The sequence below is a fragment of the Malus domestica genome, chromosome 16 (genome assembly GCF_042453785.1).
Source record: "Malus domestica chromosome 16, GDT2T_hap1".
In the NCBI taxonomy this organism is placed as follows: domain Eukaryota; kingdom Viridiplantae; phylum Streptophyta; class Magnoliopsida; order Rosales; family Rosaceae; genus Malus; species Malus domestica.
This window is the reverse complement of record NC_091676.1, coordinates 22,180,672-22,200,676: the sequence shown is the minus strand read 5'-3', so window position 1 is coordinate 22,200,676 and position 20,005 is coordinate 22,180,672. Positions and strand designations below refer to the sequence as shown.

At 37.6% G+C, this 20,005-nt stretch overlaps 1 protein-coding gene across 1 annotated transcript; it reads right to left on the bottom strand.

Moving 5' to 3' along the window:
• Positions 1-889: 889 nt before the first annotated feature.
• LOC139193061 (uncharacterized mitochondrial protein AtMg00810-like) lies at positions 890-2,564 on the bottom strand. The gene is made up of 2 exons (XM_070816018.1): positions 2,388-2,564; positions 890-1,450 (listed from the first exon to the last, which is right to left on the bottom strand). The coding sequence occupies exons 1-2, from the start codon at positions 2,562-2,564 to the stop codon at positions 890-892; spliced, it is 738 nt and encodes a 245-aa protein (XP_070672119.1).
• Between the last annotated feature and the right edge of the window lie 17,441 nt (positions 2,565-20,005).

The window sequence follows — 20,005 nt, the reverse complement described above, 5'->3', positions numbered from 1 at the left end:
GTTTTTGTTTGATAGTTTGGATCGATTTTTTTAGAGTTAGAACAGCAGAGAATGGAGAGGACATGGAGAAATGATTGACAGCTTCAAGGCTGTGCAAGGAGCAGCAGCTATAACTTCATTAAGTAGGTGAATGTTTGTAAGGTATGGTGCATTGCCATAACCCATACTTATTTAAAGAGTGATTGACAAGAGGCTTAACAACCATTTCAGCCTTACTACTCCAGATTGAATCCTAGCCTTTCATTTGGTTTTAAGTGATCTAATATGGAGTGTACACTTGTCACTCACACACTCACACATACATTTAAACTGAAAAACTAGCCGTTGGGGCTAAAACCCTTAATTTCTTCTTTCTTCTTCAATGCAAACAGCAGCCATGCTCAGGAGCTCCTTGCTATCTTTGATCCCTCTTCAGAAGTTGTTTAGCTTCCAACATTCCCTTCTAAACTGCTTATGGGAGTCATTCCGAACAATCCCCTCAGGTAATTGAATCTTTCATTCGGTAATGCTTTTGTGAAGATATCTGCGATCTGATCTCCTGTGCTGCAATATATTAGCTTGATTGTGTTAACCTGCAATGCCTCTCTGATGAAATGATATCTTCTTTTGATGTGCTTTGTTCTCTGATGAAAAACTGGGTTTTTTGGTCATGGAAATTGCAGAGGTGTTGTCACATAGAAGTGGTATAGCTTCAACCTACAATTCACCAAAGTCCTTGAGTATAAACCTTAGCCAAATAGCTTGAGCCGTTGCTTCTGATGCACTCACATACTCTGCTTCGGCTATGGACAGTGCAACACTTTGTTGCTTCCTAGAGGCCCATGAACCAAAAGTGAAAGCATAGCCCGATGTGCTTCTACTATCATATTCACTGCCACCCCAGTCACTGTCAAAATCCAATTAGGATAGTTGACTTCCCCATTTCATACTTGATGCCATAATCAAGTGTTCCTTGCACATATCTTAGAACTCTCTTTGCTGTCCCCATGTGTATCTTGCTAGGATTCTGCATAAACCTAAAGAGTAGGCTTGCTGAGAACATTAGATCCCGTCTTGTTACAGTTAAGTACAATAGGCTACCAACAATGCTTTTGTAGAGACTAGCATCTACAGATTCACTTCCATCATCCTTCTTAAGTTTCTCATTTACAATTAGAGGTGTAGAGACCAGTTTGCAACCCTTCAAATCAAACCTTTCAAGCAAGGTTTCAGCATACTTCTTTTGATGAATGAAGATGTTGTTTGCCTCTTGAATTACCCCAATGCCAAGAAAATTATGCAAGAGGCCTAGGTCAGTCATTTCAAAAATCTTCATCATTTCGTCTTTGAACTCTTCAATCATTGCAGCATCATTTCCAGTATAGACAACATCATCCACATAGATTGAGACATTGATTGTCTTATTGTTGCTTTCTATCTTGGTGTAGAGTGTAGCTTCACTAGGACTTTTCTGAAATCCTTTCTCAGTGAAATAAGAATCAATTTCACTGTACCAAGCCCTTGGAGCTTATTTTAGGCCATAAAGAGCCTTCCTTAGCTTGTACACCTTCTCTGGAAACTCTTAACTTGTGAACCTTTGATGTTGTTCCACAAACACCTCCTCCTCTAGCACTCCATTTAGAAATGCAAATTTGACATCCAATTGATACAACTTCCAACCCTTCTTGGCTGCTAGGGCTATTAAGGTCCTTTTGGTGTCTAACCTTGCTACTGGTGTGAAGGTTTCATTGAAGTCTACACCAGGCTTCTATGAGTAGCTTTAGCTATCAATCTTGCCTTATTCTTCTACACATAACCATCTAGGTTTAGCTTCACTTTGTACACCCATTTTACTCCAATCATAAGCTTGTCACTTAGTCGATTTACAAATTCCCAAATGTCATTCTTCTATATCATTTCAAGCTCTTCCTTCATTGCTTTCTTCCAGGATTTGTCTTTCTCAGCTTCTTCAAACATTTCTGGTTCCACTACATAGTAATTACATGTAGCATATATCTCATCCAAGCTTCTCAACAACACTAGAGTTGAACTTGGAGTTGTTATCTGTGATTGACTTGGTTGTGGACTCATGTTTACTTGTTGTGGAGTCCCTTGAGTGTCACCATTCTCTGTGGTTTCTTCTTGAATTGAGGTCTCCATAAGGTCCCTTGTTTGCCCATTGTTGAGGTCAAGTTGTAGAGAGACACTGTCTTTCTCCTCTACACTTATTTCCCAATTCCATGTTGAGTCTTCATCAAAGATAACATCCTTTGACAGGATTATCTTCTGAGTTGATAGATTGTAAACTCTATACTATTTCTCACTGGTACCATAACCCACAAAAACACCTTTGTTGCTTGATTTCTCTAACTTGTGTCTTAGTTGTTGAGGAATATGAGTATAGCAACTGAGCCAAACACTTTCAGATGCTTCACAGAAGGCTTCCTTCCACTGAACACTTCAAATGAAGTCTTCTTGTCTAATGCTTTAGTAGGGCACCTATTCAATAGGTACACTGAGGTGTTCATAGCTTCACCCCAAAATGTATAAGGCATGTTCTTCTCATGCATCATAGACTTAGCCATTTTGACTATAGTCTTATTCTTCCTTTCTTCAATGCCATTCTATTGTGTTGAATATGCCATTCTGAGTTGCTTTTCCAATCCCACATCTTCACAGAATGCATTAAACTCAAGAGAGGTGTACTCCCCTCCCCTATCACTTCTTAGTCTTTTGATTTGGTATCCACTTTGCAATTCCACCATTGCCTTGAACTTCTTAAATATTGTGAATACCTCAAACTTGAACCTTATGAAATACACCCAACACATATGTGAGTAGTCATCAATGAAGGTTAGAAAATACTTGTTTCCACTTATTGTTGTTGTTTGCATTAGTCCACACACATCCGTGTGAATCAATTCGAGTGGTTTTGTTGCCCTCAAAGCCTTTCCAGCTTCAAATGGATCTCTGTGATGTTTTCTAAACACACACCCTTCACAAGGTTCATTGCATTGATCCATCTTTGGTATCCCTTGCACCATTTCATGCTTTTGTGGATTTTGTAAGTTTGTCATGTTTAAATGACCAAGTCTCTTGTGCCATAGCTTCATAGAGCATGTCACACTTGCTTTCCTTGCCACTTCGTCTAGGTACTTCAACATAAGTGGAAAGCTTCTATTTTTCACTTCCACTCTAGTCACTAGGTTTGATAGGGACCTGTCATCATAGATCTCGACCACAGTTCCCCCAAAGAGTAGGAAATAGCCATGCTCAATCATTTGACCCACACTAAGTAGATTCTCATCCAATCCAAGCACTAGCATTATCTCCCTTATGCATCTTTTTCCTTTCTTGGTGCTAATGACCAGAGTTTCTTTTCCAGTGGCTTTTACAATGTTTCCATCTCCCATTTTCACTTTTCCAATGAAGTTTGTGTCAATGTCAATGAGTAATGACTCATGTGCAGTCATGTGATTGCTGCAGCCACTATCAATGTACCACACTTCAATGTTTTTCTCCACTTTTGCACTGAAGGCACATAACACATTTGCTTCTTCTTCCACTTGGTTTGCACAGTTCACTTGTTGCACATTCTTTGATCTGTAATCCCTCATGATGTGCCCGAACTTGTTACATTTGTGACATCTAGGCTTATCCTTGAACCAACACTCCCCAAAATGGGATTTGTCACAGTGCTTAAATTGTTGCTTGGTTCTTGGACCTTCATTTGAGTTGCTGCCTTGGTTAGGTCTAGAGCTTTGATACCATTTTCCTTCCCATTTCTTATTCTTGCCCTTCCATTGTGGTTTTTGTTTGCTTACACTAGCTTGACTACTAGATCCAACAGATAGTGATTGAAATGCTTTCTCAATGGCAAAATCAGCATGCCTCTCTAGTCTTTGGTCAAAAGCTCTTAAGGATGCCATTACATCTTGCACACTAAGAGTTTCAAAGTCTTTGGTTTCTTCAATGACACTCACTATTGAATCATAGGGCTTAGTCAAACTGATCAATAGTTTCGGGACAACTCTCTCATTAGTTAGTTCCTCACCATGTGTTTTCATCTTATTTACAACATTAAATAGCCTAATAAAGTAATCTTTCAACAACTCATTTTCCCTCATTCTTGTATACTCGAAATCTCTTTTAAGGGATTGAAGTTTTACCTTTCTGACTTTAGTTTTCCTCTGTACTCTTGCTGTAAAACTACTCAAGCTCCCTTTGCAATCTCTTTATTTTCTATTCTCTGAAAATGGTGTCTAAGACAGCACTTTGGATGATTCCAAGTGCTTTAGCATCCTCCATCCGGTTTTGCTTCAGTGTTTTGAGTTGTGTTTCTGTGAGGTCCTCCTCTAGAGCATCGACTATCTCAGATAGTTCATACCCATGTTGAACCATATCCTATATATTATAAGACTTGAAAATGGTTGTCATTCTTATTCTCAAAAAATCATAGTTTTCCTCACCAAAGACTGGAGCTTTTAGCTCACTGTTATTGCTTGATCCCTTCATTTGCAGGGTTGTTTGTTGATTCTTGTTGTTGAGGACACTACGTAGGTGCTCCCAAAGATCTCAACTTGCACATGTTATGTCCAGAAAGTTGTAAGATCATAAACTAAGCTATGAGGCCATGATAAAGTTTGTTTGTTTAGGTATTTTTGGTTTGATAGTTTGGATTGATTTTTTTAGAGTTAGAATAGCAGAGAATGGAGAGGACTTGGAGAAGTGATTGACGGCTTCAAGGCTGTGCAAAGAGCAGCAGCAATAATTTCATTAAGTAGGTGAATGTTTGTAGGGTATGGTGCATTGCCATAACCCATACTTGTTTAAAGAGTGATTGACAAGAGGCTTAACAACCATTTCAGCCTTACTACTCTAGATTGAATCTTAGCCCTTCATTTTGGTTTTAAGTGATCTAATATAGAGTGTACACTTGTCACTCACACACTCACACATACATTTAAACTGAAAAACTAGCCATTGGGGCTAAAACCCTTCATTTCTTCTTTCTTCTTCGATGCAGACAGCAGCCATGCTCTGGAGCTCCTTGCTGCCTTCGATCCCTCAACTTCAGAAGTTCTTTAGCTTCCAACAGAAATGACAAAAACTATTGTTAAACGTACTGTACTAACAACCATTCTAATTGCCTCTATGCATAAAAAAAATTTACTGGCATGATGTTGTACCTATAAAGATGTTGAATTGCATTCTCTAGTTCTCTCTTTCTCAAACTCTCTCTTTCAAACATTGTTTCTCTCTCTTTGTGTCTACCTCGAAAGAAGTTTCCCTTTGGAATTATAAGGAGTTACAAAATCTGGAAAAATAATTAAATTTGTAACCTATATAGAAATATAGCACCTTTTAAGTTTATAAAAATTATAACCAAAAGTTGATATGAAAATATTAATATACCCTTAAAATGAAGTCAATCAAAATGAAATTGAGGATCATCTCCCCCTACACTAGGCCTGGAAAACGAGTTGTGTCTATCATGTTCGTGTTGTTTTCGTGTAACACCTGTTATCTTAACAGGTCATGTCGTGTCAAACCTGTTATCTTAACGGGTCCTTAACAGGTTGAGTCACTTTGCCCAACCTAACCCGTTATGACCTGTTAAGAAATTTTTTTTTTTTTTTAAATTTGCAGATACCACACATTGCCACATAAATATTACTTCAAAACATTAAAACACATTTGTCGTTTAAGTACTACATCTACACTCGAAAATAAGAGTCTAATGAACAAACATCCATACACTATAAGTCTATTACAAAAAATTAAATGTGCAAAGGCATGCAAAATGAAAGAATTTTTGTTTTCAAGGTTGTGAAGCCTTTCTCAAAAGTTTAAACCTCACCAATGGAACTCAAAGCTTGCATGTTATTCCTTTTACAAAATTCTCAATTTTCATCGAATATCATGACAAGAGATTTTGTGGTATCCACTAGGGTAAATATTTTAAATTCAAGATCGAATTCATTTGTTGTATTCATATAGGGTCAAGGAGTGTAGCTATAAAAAATCATCAAAATTGAAGCTAAAATAACCGTTAAATCGTAATTTTTCGTTGATAACATTCGAAAAGTTTTGTCTCGTTACTTAATCTCTGAATGTTTATTTTTTGCGATTTTTGGCGTATACGATCTTGAAGCATATACAAACAAGTTTGGTGGTTGGATCGTTGAAATTAGTTTTGTAGAATGCGTATCCCATCAAAACGATAGATTCACAAACACTTAAGAGTTTATTTATACTTTCATTAAGTATAACATAAGATTTTGTGGTATCCACTAGTGTCAATATTTTAAATTGAAGATTGAATTCATTCATTGTATTCATACAGGGTCAAGGAGTGTAGCTGCAAAAAATCATCAAAATCGGAGTTAAAATAACCGTTAAATCGTGATTTTTCCTTGATAACTGTCGAAAAGTTTTGTCTCATTAATTGATCGAATGTTTTTTTTTTTTTTGTAATTTTTGGCGTATGCAATCTCGAAGTATATACAAACATGTTTGATGGTTAGATCATTGAAACTAGTTTCGTAGAATGCATATCCGATCAAAACAATAGATTCACTAACACTTAAGAGTTTATTCATACTTTCATTAAGTATAACATCAGATTTTGTTGTATTCACTAGTGTAAATATTTTAAATTGAGGATCGAGTTCATTCAATGTATTCATATAGGGTCAAGGAGTGTAGTTGTAAAAAAATCATCAAAATCGAGGTTAAAATAATCGTTAAATCGTGATTTTTCGTTAATAACCGTCGAAAGTTTTGTCCCGTTACTTGATCTCTAAATGTTTGTTGTTTGTAATTTTTTGCGTATGCAATCTTGAAGCACATACAAAGATGTTTGAAGGTTAGTGTCACATCCCAGCCCGGTCCCCCACCACATCTCGGGCTCGACTCCACCGTAGCACGATATTGTCCACTTTAGGCCCCGACCACGCCCTCACGGTTTTGTTTCTTGGAACTCACACGAGAACTTCTCAGTGGGTCACCCATCCTTGGATTACTCTCGCGCAAACTCGCTTAACTTCGGAGTTCCTATGGAACCCGAAGTCAATGAGCTCTCAAAAGGCCTCATTCTAGGTAGAGATGGGAATATATATATAAGCTTACAGGATCCACTCCCCTGGACGATGTGGGATGTCACAGTTAGATCGTTGAAATTAGTTTCGTAGAATGTGTATCCTATCAAAACGATAGATTCACTAACACCTAAGAGTTTATTCATACTTTCATTAAGTATAACATAAGATTTTGTGGTATCCACTATTGTAAATATTTTAAATTGAAGATTGAATTCATTCATCATATTCATATAGGGTCAAGGAGTGTAGCTGTAAAAAATCATCAAAATCATAGTTAAAATAACCGTTAAATCGTGATTTTTGTTGATAATCGTCGAAAGGTTTTGTCCCGTTACTTGATCTCTGAATGTTTGTTTGTTGCGATTTTTGGCGTATGCGATCTTGAAGCATATACAAACAAGTTTTATGGCTGGATCGTAGAATGTGTATCCCATCAAAACAATAGATTCACTAACACTTGGAGTTTATTTATACTTTCATTAAGTATAACATAAGATTTTGTGGTATCCACTAGTGTAAATATTTTAAATTGAAGATCGAATTCATTTATTGTATTCATATAGGGTCAAAGAGTGTAGGTGTAAAAAATCATCAAAATTGGAGTTAAAATAACCGTTAAATCATGATTTTTCGTTGATAACCGTCGAAAGGTTTTGTCCCATTACTTGATCTCTAAATGTTTGTTTTTTGTAATTTTTGGCATTTGCGATCTCGAAGTATATATAAACATGTTTGACAGCTGGATCGTTGAAACTAGTTTCGTAGAATGTGTATCCCATCAAAACAATAAATTCACTAACACTTAAGAGTTTATTCATACTTTCATTAAGTATAACATAAGATTTTGTGGTATCCACTAGTCTAAATATTTTAAATTGAAGATTGAGTTCATTCATTGTATTCATATATGGCCAAGGAAAGTAATTGTAAAAAAATCATCAAAATCAAAGTTAAAATAACCGTTAAATCATGATTTTTCGTTGATAAAAGTTGAAAAGTTTTGTCCTGTTACTTGATCTCTGAATGTTTGTTTTTTGCAATTTTTGGCGTATGCAATCTTGAAGCATATGCAAACAAGTTTGACGGTTGGTTTGTTGAAATTAGTTTCGTAGAATACGTATCCCATCAAAACGATAGATTCACTAACACCTAAGAGTTTATTCATACTTTCATTAAGTATAACATAAGATTTTGTCGTGGTATCCACTAGTGTAAATATTTTAAATTGAAGATTGAATTCATTCATTGTATTCCTATAGGGTCAAGGAGTGTAGCTGTAAAAAATCATCAAAATCGGAGTTAAAATAACCGTTAAATCGTGATTTTTCGTTGATAACCGTCGAAAAGTTTTGTCCCGTTACTTGATCTCTGAATGTTTGTTTTTTGCGATTTTTGTCGTATGCGGTCTTGAAACATATACAAACAAGTTTGATGGTTGGATCGTTGAAATTAGTTTCGTAGAATGCATATCCCATCAAAACAATAAATTCACTAACACTTAAAAGTTTATTTATACTTTCATTAAGTATAACATAAGATTTTGTGGTATCCACTAGTGTAAATATTTTAAATTGAAGATCGAATTCATTCATTATATTCATATAAGGTCAAGGAGTGTAATTGTAAAAAAAATCATCAAAATCGGAGTTAAAATAACAATTAAATCATGATTTTTCGTTTATAACCGTCGAAAAGTTTTATCTCAATACTTGATTTCTGAATGTTTATTTTTTGCAATTTTTGGCGTATGCGATCTCGAAGTATATACAAACATCTTTGATGGTTGGATCGTTGAAACTGGTTTCGTAAAATGCGTATCCCATCAAAACAATAGATTCACTAACACTTAGAGTTTACTCATACTTTCATCAAGTATAACATAAGATTTTGTGGTATCCACTAGTGTAAATATTTTAAATTGAAGATTGAGTTCATTCATTGTATTCATATAGGGTCATGGAGTGTAGCTGTAAAAAATCATCAAAATCAGAGTTAAAATAACCGTTAAATCGTGATTTTTCCTTAATAACCGTCGAAAAATTTTGTCTTGTTACTTGATCTCCGAATGTTTGTTTTTTGCGATTTTTTGCTAATGCGATCTCGAAGCATATACAAACAAGTTTGACGGTTGGATCGTCGAAATTAGTTTCATAGAATTCGTATCCTATCAAGTTCAATGGTATATATATATATATATATATATATATATATATATATATATATATATATATATATATATTAAGTAGATTTAAATTTATTTATTTTGTCTGTATAACACTTAAGAAATTGAATGGTATGTATATTTAAGCCGATCCAATGGTCACCAATTTTTAATATTTAATTTAATATATATATATATAATTATTATTGTTTTTAGGGGTATAAAATTGTTAAATTAATATATATAATTATTATAGTATTTTTTTAGGGTTATAAAATTATAAAATTAATATTTTTCTTATTGCATATCATGTTACCCACCTGTATACCCGAACCAACCCGTTATCTTAACAGATGATTATCAAGTTACCCGATAACGACCCGATTTGTTATCGTGTCGACCCGAACACCTGTTAATTTAGTGTCGTGTCGTGTCGGGTTATCGGGTCGTGTCAGGAATTACCAAGCCTACTCTACACCTCCAATCTTGTCTCCTTTTAAAAAATAGATATTAATTATGGTGCTTTTTCTTCAGCATTGTCATCTCCTTCCTCTTCTTAGTCGTCCATGTTTACATCACCGCGCTCTAGAACTTGGCCCGCGTGGTCTCTATGCTCAAGCATGTCTATGGGTTCGCCACTATGGAGAAGAGCTATAAGCTACTCAAGGGAGGGTTGGTATAACCTTCGTGCTCATTTTTGGGTACTTGACCATCTGCGGGTTGTCTGTGCTATTTTCGAGTTAGGTGTGGTGCATGGCAGGGAGGATTATGGGGCTTTTGTGAGGATTGTGGTTAGCAGGTGTTCTGGTGATTGTGAATTTGTTGGATTCCTATTACAGAATTTGTTTTACTATTTTGACAAACATGGAGATTAATTCCTCAAATTTACACTCGATCCTTCTCATTTCGTAAATTTGAAAAAATAACCAAATTTTAGACCTCATATAGATTTATAGCTATCATTTTAATTTTATGATAATTATAACCAAAACTTGATATAAGCATAAACCAAATCACCCGTGCCGTTAGATCATCGGATGAAGCCAAACCCTGAACCAAGAAAGTAGACTCCAAATCCAAGTCCCCTTCACAAACCCCTACAAATATATACAAACAAAGTATCTTATAGATAGAAAGTGAGGCTAAGGGTATATAAAATACCCTTATTGTGGTGTAGGCCGCATAACACTTAGCCTCAATGGGGATCCAGCATGGCGGTTTGGGGAGGAAAAGTGAGGGATGAAAGTGAATCTGGTATCCAATTTCTTATCGGAATCCGCAGATGTGAGCATAAGATGGGGTGGGGATGAAATATCATGGTTAAGCAGGAGGGAGGAACGAAAAGTAAATAACAGAAAACAATAAAAGGTGGCAAAGAACACCATATAAGGGGCATAAAGCCCAAATGTATATCAGGGGTATTTAAGACCAAGCTTAAAGGAAACTGAGATAAAACTCATAAGAGAACCAAAATAAAAGAAGAAAGAAAGAAGACTGGAAAGGGGGAAGGAAGAGGGGCTGGGATATTGTGAGGGGGAAAGGATAGAGGAGATGAAAGGGGAGGAAAAGAAGGAAAGGGCAATGGAGAACGGTGGGAAAGAGGAGGAAAAGAGGGAGGGAGGGAGTAGCAGGCTGCCACCTACCTCAAGCAAGAGCAAGGGGTCGCTGCTGAAACTTCGATCTAGGTTGGGTTTTTGTAACAGCACAGAGAGAGTTTAGATAGAGATTGGTTTGCAGCCACCTCTATCATCTCCATTTCCTGGGCCACCACCTCCATTATTTCCAGGTGGGTTTTTAGAGACCTCATGATCTTGAATAGCATACACAAACCCAAAGACCTCATGATCTTGAATAGCATACACACCGCTATAGGCAAACACAAGGCAGTAAAGCCAACCGAGAAGACGATATCTTTACTTCCCAACATTGCCATGTTGAAGGCTTGAAGCCATTAATGGTGGATGAAACCTTCAAAGAAACGGTCCCATCTTCACCATTGAAATGGTGGCAAATTTACAATTTTAGGAATGACTATAATTAAAGTTTGTTGTTGGTTTTTATTTTAACTATGAATGATAATGTTTCTTTTACGTGTCTTTGGTTGAAACTTTGGTATTCTCTTGTAATCTTATTATACACTATTTGGTTTAAATTTTTTGTGTGGATTATGATGCGCAAAGTAGAATTTGAACTAATATTTATTGAGGTTGTTTGGTATAAAATTTGAAAAATCTTGCAAATTAAGGTGTTATAAGATTGAAACTAATAAAGTTAACCAGACCCAAATCCAACCCAAGTGAACCCAAACCCAATTAAACCTTAACTCGAATAAGCCCATCTCCAATAAATGTTGGTTTAGGGGTGGGTTACCATTTAACACGTCTAACTTGCTCGAGTTGCAACCTGAGTGCAATATATGACATACAACTTTGTAGTCCGGAATTCAATAAAAATAAATTCTAAGAAAATCAAGGATACTAATTACAAATATTTCTCCCTCAAATAGAGATTATATATATTGCATGAAAAGTTAAGGTTCAGCTAACCCTAAAAACTACCAAGCCTTCGTGGCACGCATGCCGAGTAACTAATAAGCTAACTACGTCCTTCAGTTGTGTGCAGGGCATTCCAACTCGTCGGCCGAGTTCAGCCAGGGAGTAAAATATGTTGATGTGGCTCACTACTGACTTCTTGATCATGTTACTGCTGCCGAGAAAGGAACATGTCTCAGCCTTCGAGTTCTAGAGCCTGAAGACAAGGCTGCTAGTTTATTTGAAGTTCAAAAATTGTCGGCGTCAGGTTCGATCTCGGTAATTATATTCGTAAGAGTATAAGTACGCCGAACTGGTACCAAATTGTACGGACACAAATACTCGAAAGAGATAAATGTCTTGATTGTAAATGTGGTTCGGCCATCAGAATGTCAAACTCTAAAATGTACTTGTGAATATCCAATCATAAAACTTGACTTTCAATATGCCGAGCCTAGTAATCTGGTAACACCTCACTTCACTGAGAAGACTGATTATATAACCTCTACCAACAAGGACTCGGAAATCCTTGTTGACCAAGACTTGGATAAATAACTAGTCGGCCTCGAAGCAGTGCTGTCTATCCAAACTGAAAATGCTCATCGGTCGGTTGATTCTACGACTCCAGTGTTGTGTATCCAAACTGAAAATGACGTCAGTTGCCTTCACAGTGTTGTTTATCCAAATTGAAGATGTGTTGACGAGAATAAAGAGGAAGAGGAAAAAATCTCAGGGTTGTTGAGAAGCTTTGCACATGGCAATTTGTTGATTTGAAGGGCTTTGAATGATGATTTCCCCTCTTTATTTATAGCAGCAAACCCCCTTATGGCCGAACTAGAGATTTACTTGGATTAGAACTCCTCAACCCAATCTGATCAGGTTTTGGCCAATCCTAACCCCTATAGGACTTTGAACCAAGCTCCTTAACGAACTAGATTCATCCCTTAATTCTAAGCATCCTTAGTTTTAAGACTCCTTGTTGCACTAGGGTTCAACTACCTCACCCTTATCTACACCAATCCTCTCCGTAATAGGATTTAGTCGACCTTGATTAGACGGCCCATGACAAGATTCTAGATGAATGTTACTAGACTGAGAACGACTCTTAGCTCGGTCCAAAATATTATTTTAGGCCCAAACATTGCTCCATCGCTTTTGAGGTCTTTGGCCTATAACTCCTAGTCAAGCCTCAACCTTGAAGAAACAATTTATTGCCAAAGAATAAACCCTTAGCATATTCCCTCTAGAAAGCTAGAGAACATTGCAAGCCTTGAATACTCCTGTCAGCTTTCTGAAAACGCTGTAAAACTTGACACATGGCAGTTTCTCATTGCGACTGTCCATCTTTAATAATGTGTACCCCCATATTCGAGGTGTGTAGACACCGAAATGTCTCTTTGTCATAAACCTCACCGTTACACATAATCATGCAACATTAATTTGCGTGCTTTTCTGCCTCTTCACCTGGATTTCAAAAGATCTGTTATGATTATGAAATTCTTCATTCGGATTTGCCCTTCATCTCTTAAACCTAAATCGTTGATCTTCTCCCCTAATTGCCTATAAATACTCTGCCCAGATTCATTTGACCTTTCATGTCGCATCCCGGCCCGAGCCCCTACCACATCCTGGGCTCAACTTCACCGTAGCACGATATTGTCCACTTTGGGCCCCGACCACACCCTCACGGTTTTGTTTCTGAGAACTCACATGAGAACTTCCCAGTGGGTCACCCATCCTGAGATTGCTCTCGTGCGAACTCGCTTAACTTCGGAGTTCCAATGGAACCTGAAGCCAGTGAGTTCCCAAAAGGCCTCGTGCTAGGCAGAGATGAGAATATACAGATAAGGCTTAGAGGATCCACTCCCCTGAAGGATGTGTGATGTTATAATATTCTCGAGAAATAATATAAAATCTCAATAATACCAATACATAGATTATAACAGTGGAATCCAGGAACGGGATTTCACATTCTTCCCTCTTTAAAAAAAATTCGTCCTCGAAATTTGTAGTATCGTTCCTTTCCACTAATAACACAATTTCGTATCAACAAATTCGACATTTTAAACTTTGGTTTATAATTGTCATTCCTAAAAGCTGTCATGCCTCAATCCCGACATACGTCTAGGGTCGACACGTGACATCACCAATTACCCGTACATCTCTGGGAAATGGCAAACACAACTTAAGGTCCAACTGCGTATTAATTTTTCGTACATTTTATAGCTGCATCTAACCTCCCCGTTAGACTGCATACGTACCCTACACAGGGATCAAGCCATTCGTAGTTCATCATTCACTACCCATCTACATTTACCATAATACATTCAAGCCAAAAGATATAACACTCCTTAATCAATCATTAGAACTTGACAAGTATGGAAATACTAGATTCAGGGCTACATAACAATCCAATATGACAATCAACATTTCCACTTCATCCATCATATAAATCACTATGTTTTCAACATGAAACCTTAATCCACAACATGTAACATATCCAAGAACCAACAAAGCACAGTATTATTCTCAAGCCACATTGAGCAACGAGATTAATCATAATAATAATAATCATATCCCACATCATTCCGCAATCATGCTAATTAGTCAATCCTAAAATCAAAGAAGCATGATATCAACATTTACTATGTTATTCAATCAATAAGGTCTCATATCAATTCACAAATTTTAATAAAGGATCCATGCATAATTCCCCACCTGGATTCCAAGTACTAACATGATAAGTCTAATTTATACACAATGTCTACTATGAACAATTCATATTCACTCAATTCTAAGGTCGGACTACCCTTATGGAAATGAGCAAGAATAGGGATTCCAGGTCACTCAACAAAATCCAACCAAAATACCAAGCGACCTCTTGTAATCTCTTCAGACCTGACATCTGTACAATCAGTGCATACACCATGGGAATGGTGCATCTGCATTAAGAACTCGAATAAGCTACAAAGCTCGTGTGAGTGAAAATAATACAAAGTATGTGATAATCAATAAAAAGAAAGACCATTAATCACAGTTTATAAACCTCAACATAAGTTCGTAAATATGAAAACATAGTTAAGTCTTTAACAACTCTGAATGAGTCACTCAGACATCCAACGGCTTTTCCCATTCAACCCACCAAGATTCTCAAAAACCATCGTTCATATGTACATTAAAAACTAGGACTAGAAGGACGCAGTTCGTCCAAAGCCTACATAAGTAACCAAACACGAAGTGGCCCCCCAACGCGAATTAACCAAGCAAAGCCACCCCTGAAAAAATAACTAAGTAGGCAGTGACCTCTCAATGCGAATTAACCATGCAGAGTCACTTCTACAGCTGCTAGGAAGTGATCACCCAATGCGGATTAACCAAGCATGATCACTCATAAGCATACATGGCCATAAGGATCACCCAACGTGGATTAACCAAGCGCAATCCACATATAGCATGGTCCCCCAAACCGGATTAACCAAGCAGGACCACTAGTGACCCCTCAATGCGGATTAACCAAACAGGGTCAAGATAATCAGGTAAGTAGTGACCCCACAACGCGGATTAACCAAGCAAAGTCACACCTATAGAACTGTTAGGCAGTGATCACCCAACACAGATTAACTAAGCATGATCACCCCTAAGTATAAATGGCCATAAAGATCGCCCAACACGGAATAACCAAGCGCGATCCACATATAGTATGCTCCCCCAACAGGGATCAACCAAGTAGGACCATCCATGTACCACTGCTACATGGTGCAGGAAATTCAACACACAACCTACCCACAACTCAACCCTTATGGGTTACAACGTAGTCACCACACCATCAACTTCTCATGACCACTATCTTATCATCCAAGCATAAAAGTTCTACATAATACTTCGCATAAAATTCTGGGTTCACATCGTCATAACATTTATCATACTTATCATTCACATTATTAAGAAGATAAATAAGCACATATATATCACAATATGATGATCCATACACATAAACTGATGTATATATTATCTGGATAACTCACTAAACAATATAGGCCCACTAAGCCCTACATAGTCTATAGTAATGTTGAATTTAATATTCTAGATCAATTTGTAGCATATTGACCAAAAGTAAGCAGTAATTAGATTAATACATATAAGGTTTCCCAGAACCCCCTACCTTGAATTCGATTAATTTGTTCCTTTGAAGAACCTAATCGGAACATAGAATTACAATCAAAAGTATAAATATAAGTAACACACCTTAATAACCAAACTAAGTGTTTAAACACAAAATTAATATTAACTAAAGAAAGTACACTGATTCTGGAATCTACCACTCAAATAATATCACTCAAATAGTAGTAAAGAAGATTAAAAAGGAATCTAGAAAAGAAAATAGGTGTGGCAAAAACAGTACTTTGCTTCTCCTCAAAATCTGCAGAAAACAGCACAATTGGACCAAGTTTAGACTCCCTTTAGAACATTCAAAACTAAACCAAATCATGTAATATTATATGGGTTTTGAAGCTTGTGTTCTGTACTTTAAAAGCATACAACGTTTGTAGAAAACGGAGCGCTAAATTGGAAGTTATGCCAAAAGAAAAATGAAGTCTTGAAACTGGAAACCTAGTTTTCTGCTGTTGTTTGGCAGCTCGTGACCCAAGTTTAAATAAGGTTTTGATCAACCAAAACTCAATGGAACTGAGTGCAAAACAATTAGGTTACAATCATGAACATATGTACTTTCAACACACTAAAATTTTCTTCAAAGGAGCACATAAAGACCTAGAAATTAAGAGCCAAAGAAGACTACTCGAAACTTGAGTTTTCTTTGCCAAGAAATCAATTTTCTGCAACTTACGTAACAACCCGTCTCTAATTCATATAACAAATCCCAAAATAATTCCAGGTACTCCAGAAGTCATGTATACAACATCCAAAACTAACATGACTCAAAATTAACAAGAAATTGACCTTTTGAACCAAACCCTTGATCAAGAAATTTGATCTACACACCCAATCCAAATTACCCAACTCTAATTCATGTTCAGGCTAGTTGATTTGCCATCCCAGAAGATAAGGACTTGATATAATGACGAGAGGATACAACCTGTTTGGTGGATCCAGTGACGACCAAGCAATGCATTATACTCAATTTTTTAATCGACTATAAAAAAACATGGTCATGTGATTTCGACCTACAATAGTCACCTCTAAAGGAAGCACTCCCTTAGTATAAGATTTGTTGCCAACTGCTCATGGTTACCCCTAATGGAATGAGTTCGTCATTGGAGCGACGTAGTGCTTTATGATAGAAACGAGCATGATGTTGACCGTTGCTCCACAATCGACAAAAAATTAGAAATTTGGTATCCTTCAATATGGGTTGTGACATACAATGGCTTCAAGTGATAAAGATTAATGGATGAAGAACGAGGAAACAGTTCGGCGATAGCTACTTTAAGTTTTTCCTATTTGCTTATTTGCTCAATTTCTTCAGCGGTCACAAAATCGACTTACGTGGCCTTCTCGGCAGTCACGTCACCATCTAGGAAATTTGGTTAGGATGTGATTGGCCAGAATTTTGTGGGTAAGACATGGACTATGCTGATTTCTTTATTGTCGAGGACCAAAAGGCCCATTAGGTCGTGATCTTCGTCCTCTGGATTTTTGGCCGAGGTGTCTTGCTCATGGGCATCACTTGCTTGCCCATCTTTGTCTGCAGCTAAAACATGTTCATGCGGCATGTCTGTTTGAGCTATTTCATTTTGAATTTTGACCAATGGCTCGCTCGGCTTTGGGACTTGGTCTTATGCTTGGAAAGCCTTGCGAGTCTACTCTTGATATGCGATGCGGGTGTCTCTTATGTCCAGGTAAGCATCTAAACATACCACGTGCTCTTTTTCATCGGTTGTATAGCTGAAGAGAGAAACGGTTGAGAAAACTTCAAAATGGTACCCCAGATATCGGAGGTCGTCGAGAGAGAAAGGAAGATCTGCAATATCAATATCAATATATGGTTCTACCTCAAACCCGAAAGCTCAGGCCTCGCGTATATGTCGGGACATGATGCCAGGTTAAAAAACTTGGCATGCTTTTGGCAGGCCATACAAGTCATTAATCGAATGTTTCTTGTGAAACTCCCTCATGTATTCCAAAGCTTCGCTAAGAAACGACAGGTGGCAATTTCGTCTGATTTTAATTAATGGCTCTTGTGGGGGTAGTAGAGGAAGTTTGCTTTCGGCTTCTTTCCAAAAATGCTCGAGGCGAGCTTTCATCTCCCCAGGTCGAAGAATGAGCTTAATTCGCTTCTCGAACTCTTCAATTGTGGTTTCAAAATTACAATTGATTACCTTCTTTCCTTGAAGCAACTCGGTCATGATTGTTGGAGGTTGTCAGTCATCCTCGTTACCCACCATTTTTTTCGGCTACCATTTTGTAGCTAGGGTAGCCTGGGCTACTTGTCAACGAGCCATACAGTCTATTCTCTAGTGGCGGCGTTTCTACGATTTGGACAACATAGTATAGCACCAGTAGGGGAGTTATAGCTATACCAAGGTTAGTCGTGTGACTCAGGTGGCTTGAAAGTTCACCGGTTCGCGGGTGAACTTGAGTTACCATAGTTAAACGCATAATAATCTTCATTGTAAAATGGTGCGTCGAAATCAAGTCGTCGTCTAGCTCAAGACGACTTGTTATTCTATGTTTGAGGGCCGAGCCTATTGAAAACTTTCTAGTGTTGGCCTGCACTAAGCACTTTTTAAGATGATGCCGCAGCTACCACCGCCAGTTGTGATGCTTCAGCCCGAAGTGGTTGTTCCTTTGGCTTAGTTATGATGCCATTTGATTTGCACCAACTACATAAAACCATCGATCCATCAACTTCCTCTATGCTAGAGTCTAACATTGACTCGGAATAAGATGGGTTTGAAAAGTATTTCGATGGCTTGTCTGAAGATAGATCAACTTTCAATCGCGGTCGAGAAACATACTGCATCAGGATGAATTCGGCTTTTCCTTTTCTCTTGTCTTTGGGTAAATGAGCATCTACCATGCTTACCATCACCAAAGGGAAATGATTGGCGTCAACGACCATTGGAGGTTTTTCAAGAAACTTGAGTTTGCCATTGTCAATCCAACTATGGCTGGTGTCGCGAAATACAACACAATTATTTGTTGTATGCTTGTTTGAGTTGTGGTATTTGCAATACGTCTTTCCTTTCAAATCTTCAACCTTGGGAATATTATACCCTAGCCGAAGCTTGACGATTTTTTCAAGTAACAACTAGTCGAAGATGGCATCGGCTTGGTGATGTCGAAAGTGTAGACCTTTGACATTTTAACAGCAGCTTCCACAGAGGCTGAGCAGGTTTTGACATCTTTGGAATTAGTCTGAGCCAACGCTTTGCATACGTATGGTTTGTCAATTACTATCTCGGCCACATCTATGCTAGCATATTGGGACTCTTCGCCTTCGGTCGGTGCATAACTTACCATTGGATTTTTGTAGATCATCCCTCAGGTTGGGGATTTTGAGATTTTCTCTTCTCAGAGAAAATAATCATATTGCTCGACATGTTGAGCCAGTTCGTACATATCTCGAAAGCTTGCCCCTAAGAATTTCTTTTTGTACTCCACATCCATGCCATTTATGGCAAGCCTAACAAACTTGATTTCAAGAAGGGGTACTCGGCACCAGTTTCTTGCTGACTTAAACCTCGTACGAATGACTCGTCAGATGATTAAGCCATCCTGGCCAAAGAAGAGATTGATATTTCCATCCCTAGCCGATATAATTTCTTATGAAATTTCCCTACTAGTTCCTCCCGTTTTTGGATAGAGTTGGGTGGGAGGTTGATGTACCATGCAAACGCTGAGCCGGTTAACGAGAAATTGAATAGTTGTACTTTATGAAAACCATTGTTAACGTCTCCACATTTAGCAGTCAATCGAGGTATGCAATTAACAATTAAAGGCGGAATCATGCTTGTATGCATTCAAAACAAAACATTACCCATGAAATTCAAAGCCTAGTAGAAGGGTGAACCAAGACTCAACTCAAAACAAAGTGAGTTGGGAAACTTTATATCTTTGAAGCACCTCTTTGCTTAGCAAAGGTTAATCACCCATGTGAGGGCCTTCTTTCCTTTGTCACCTTAATCCTTGGCTCCATGGATGTGGATGGAGGAACTTTGCTTCTTGGCTCCATGCCTTCTTGGATATGGATGGAAGAATTGGTTTCTCCA

Coding starts and splice junctions, on each gene's coding strand:
- LOC139193061 (XM_070816018.1), bottom strand. CDS start 2,564: ATGGCTAAGTCTATGATGCATGAGAAGAACATGCCTTATACATTTTGG. Junction 1,451..2,387: donor ATCTGAAAGTGTTTGGCTCA/GTTGCTATACTC, acceptor AAAGGATTTCAG/AAAAGTCCTAGTGAAGCTAC.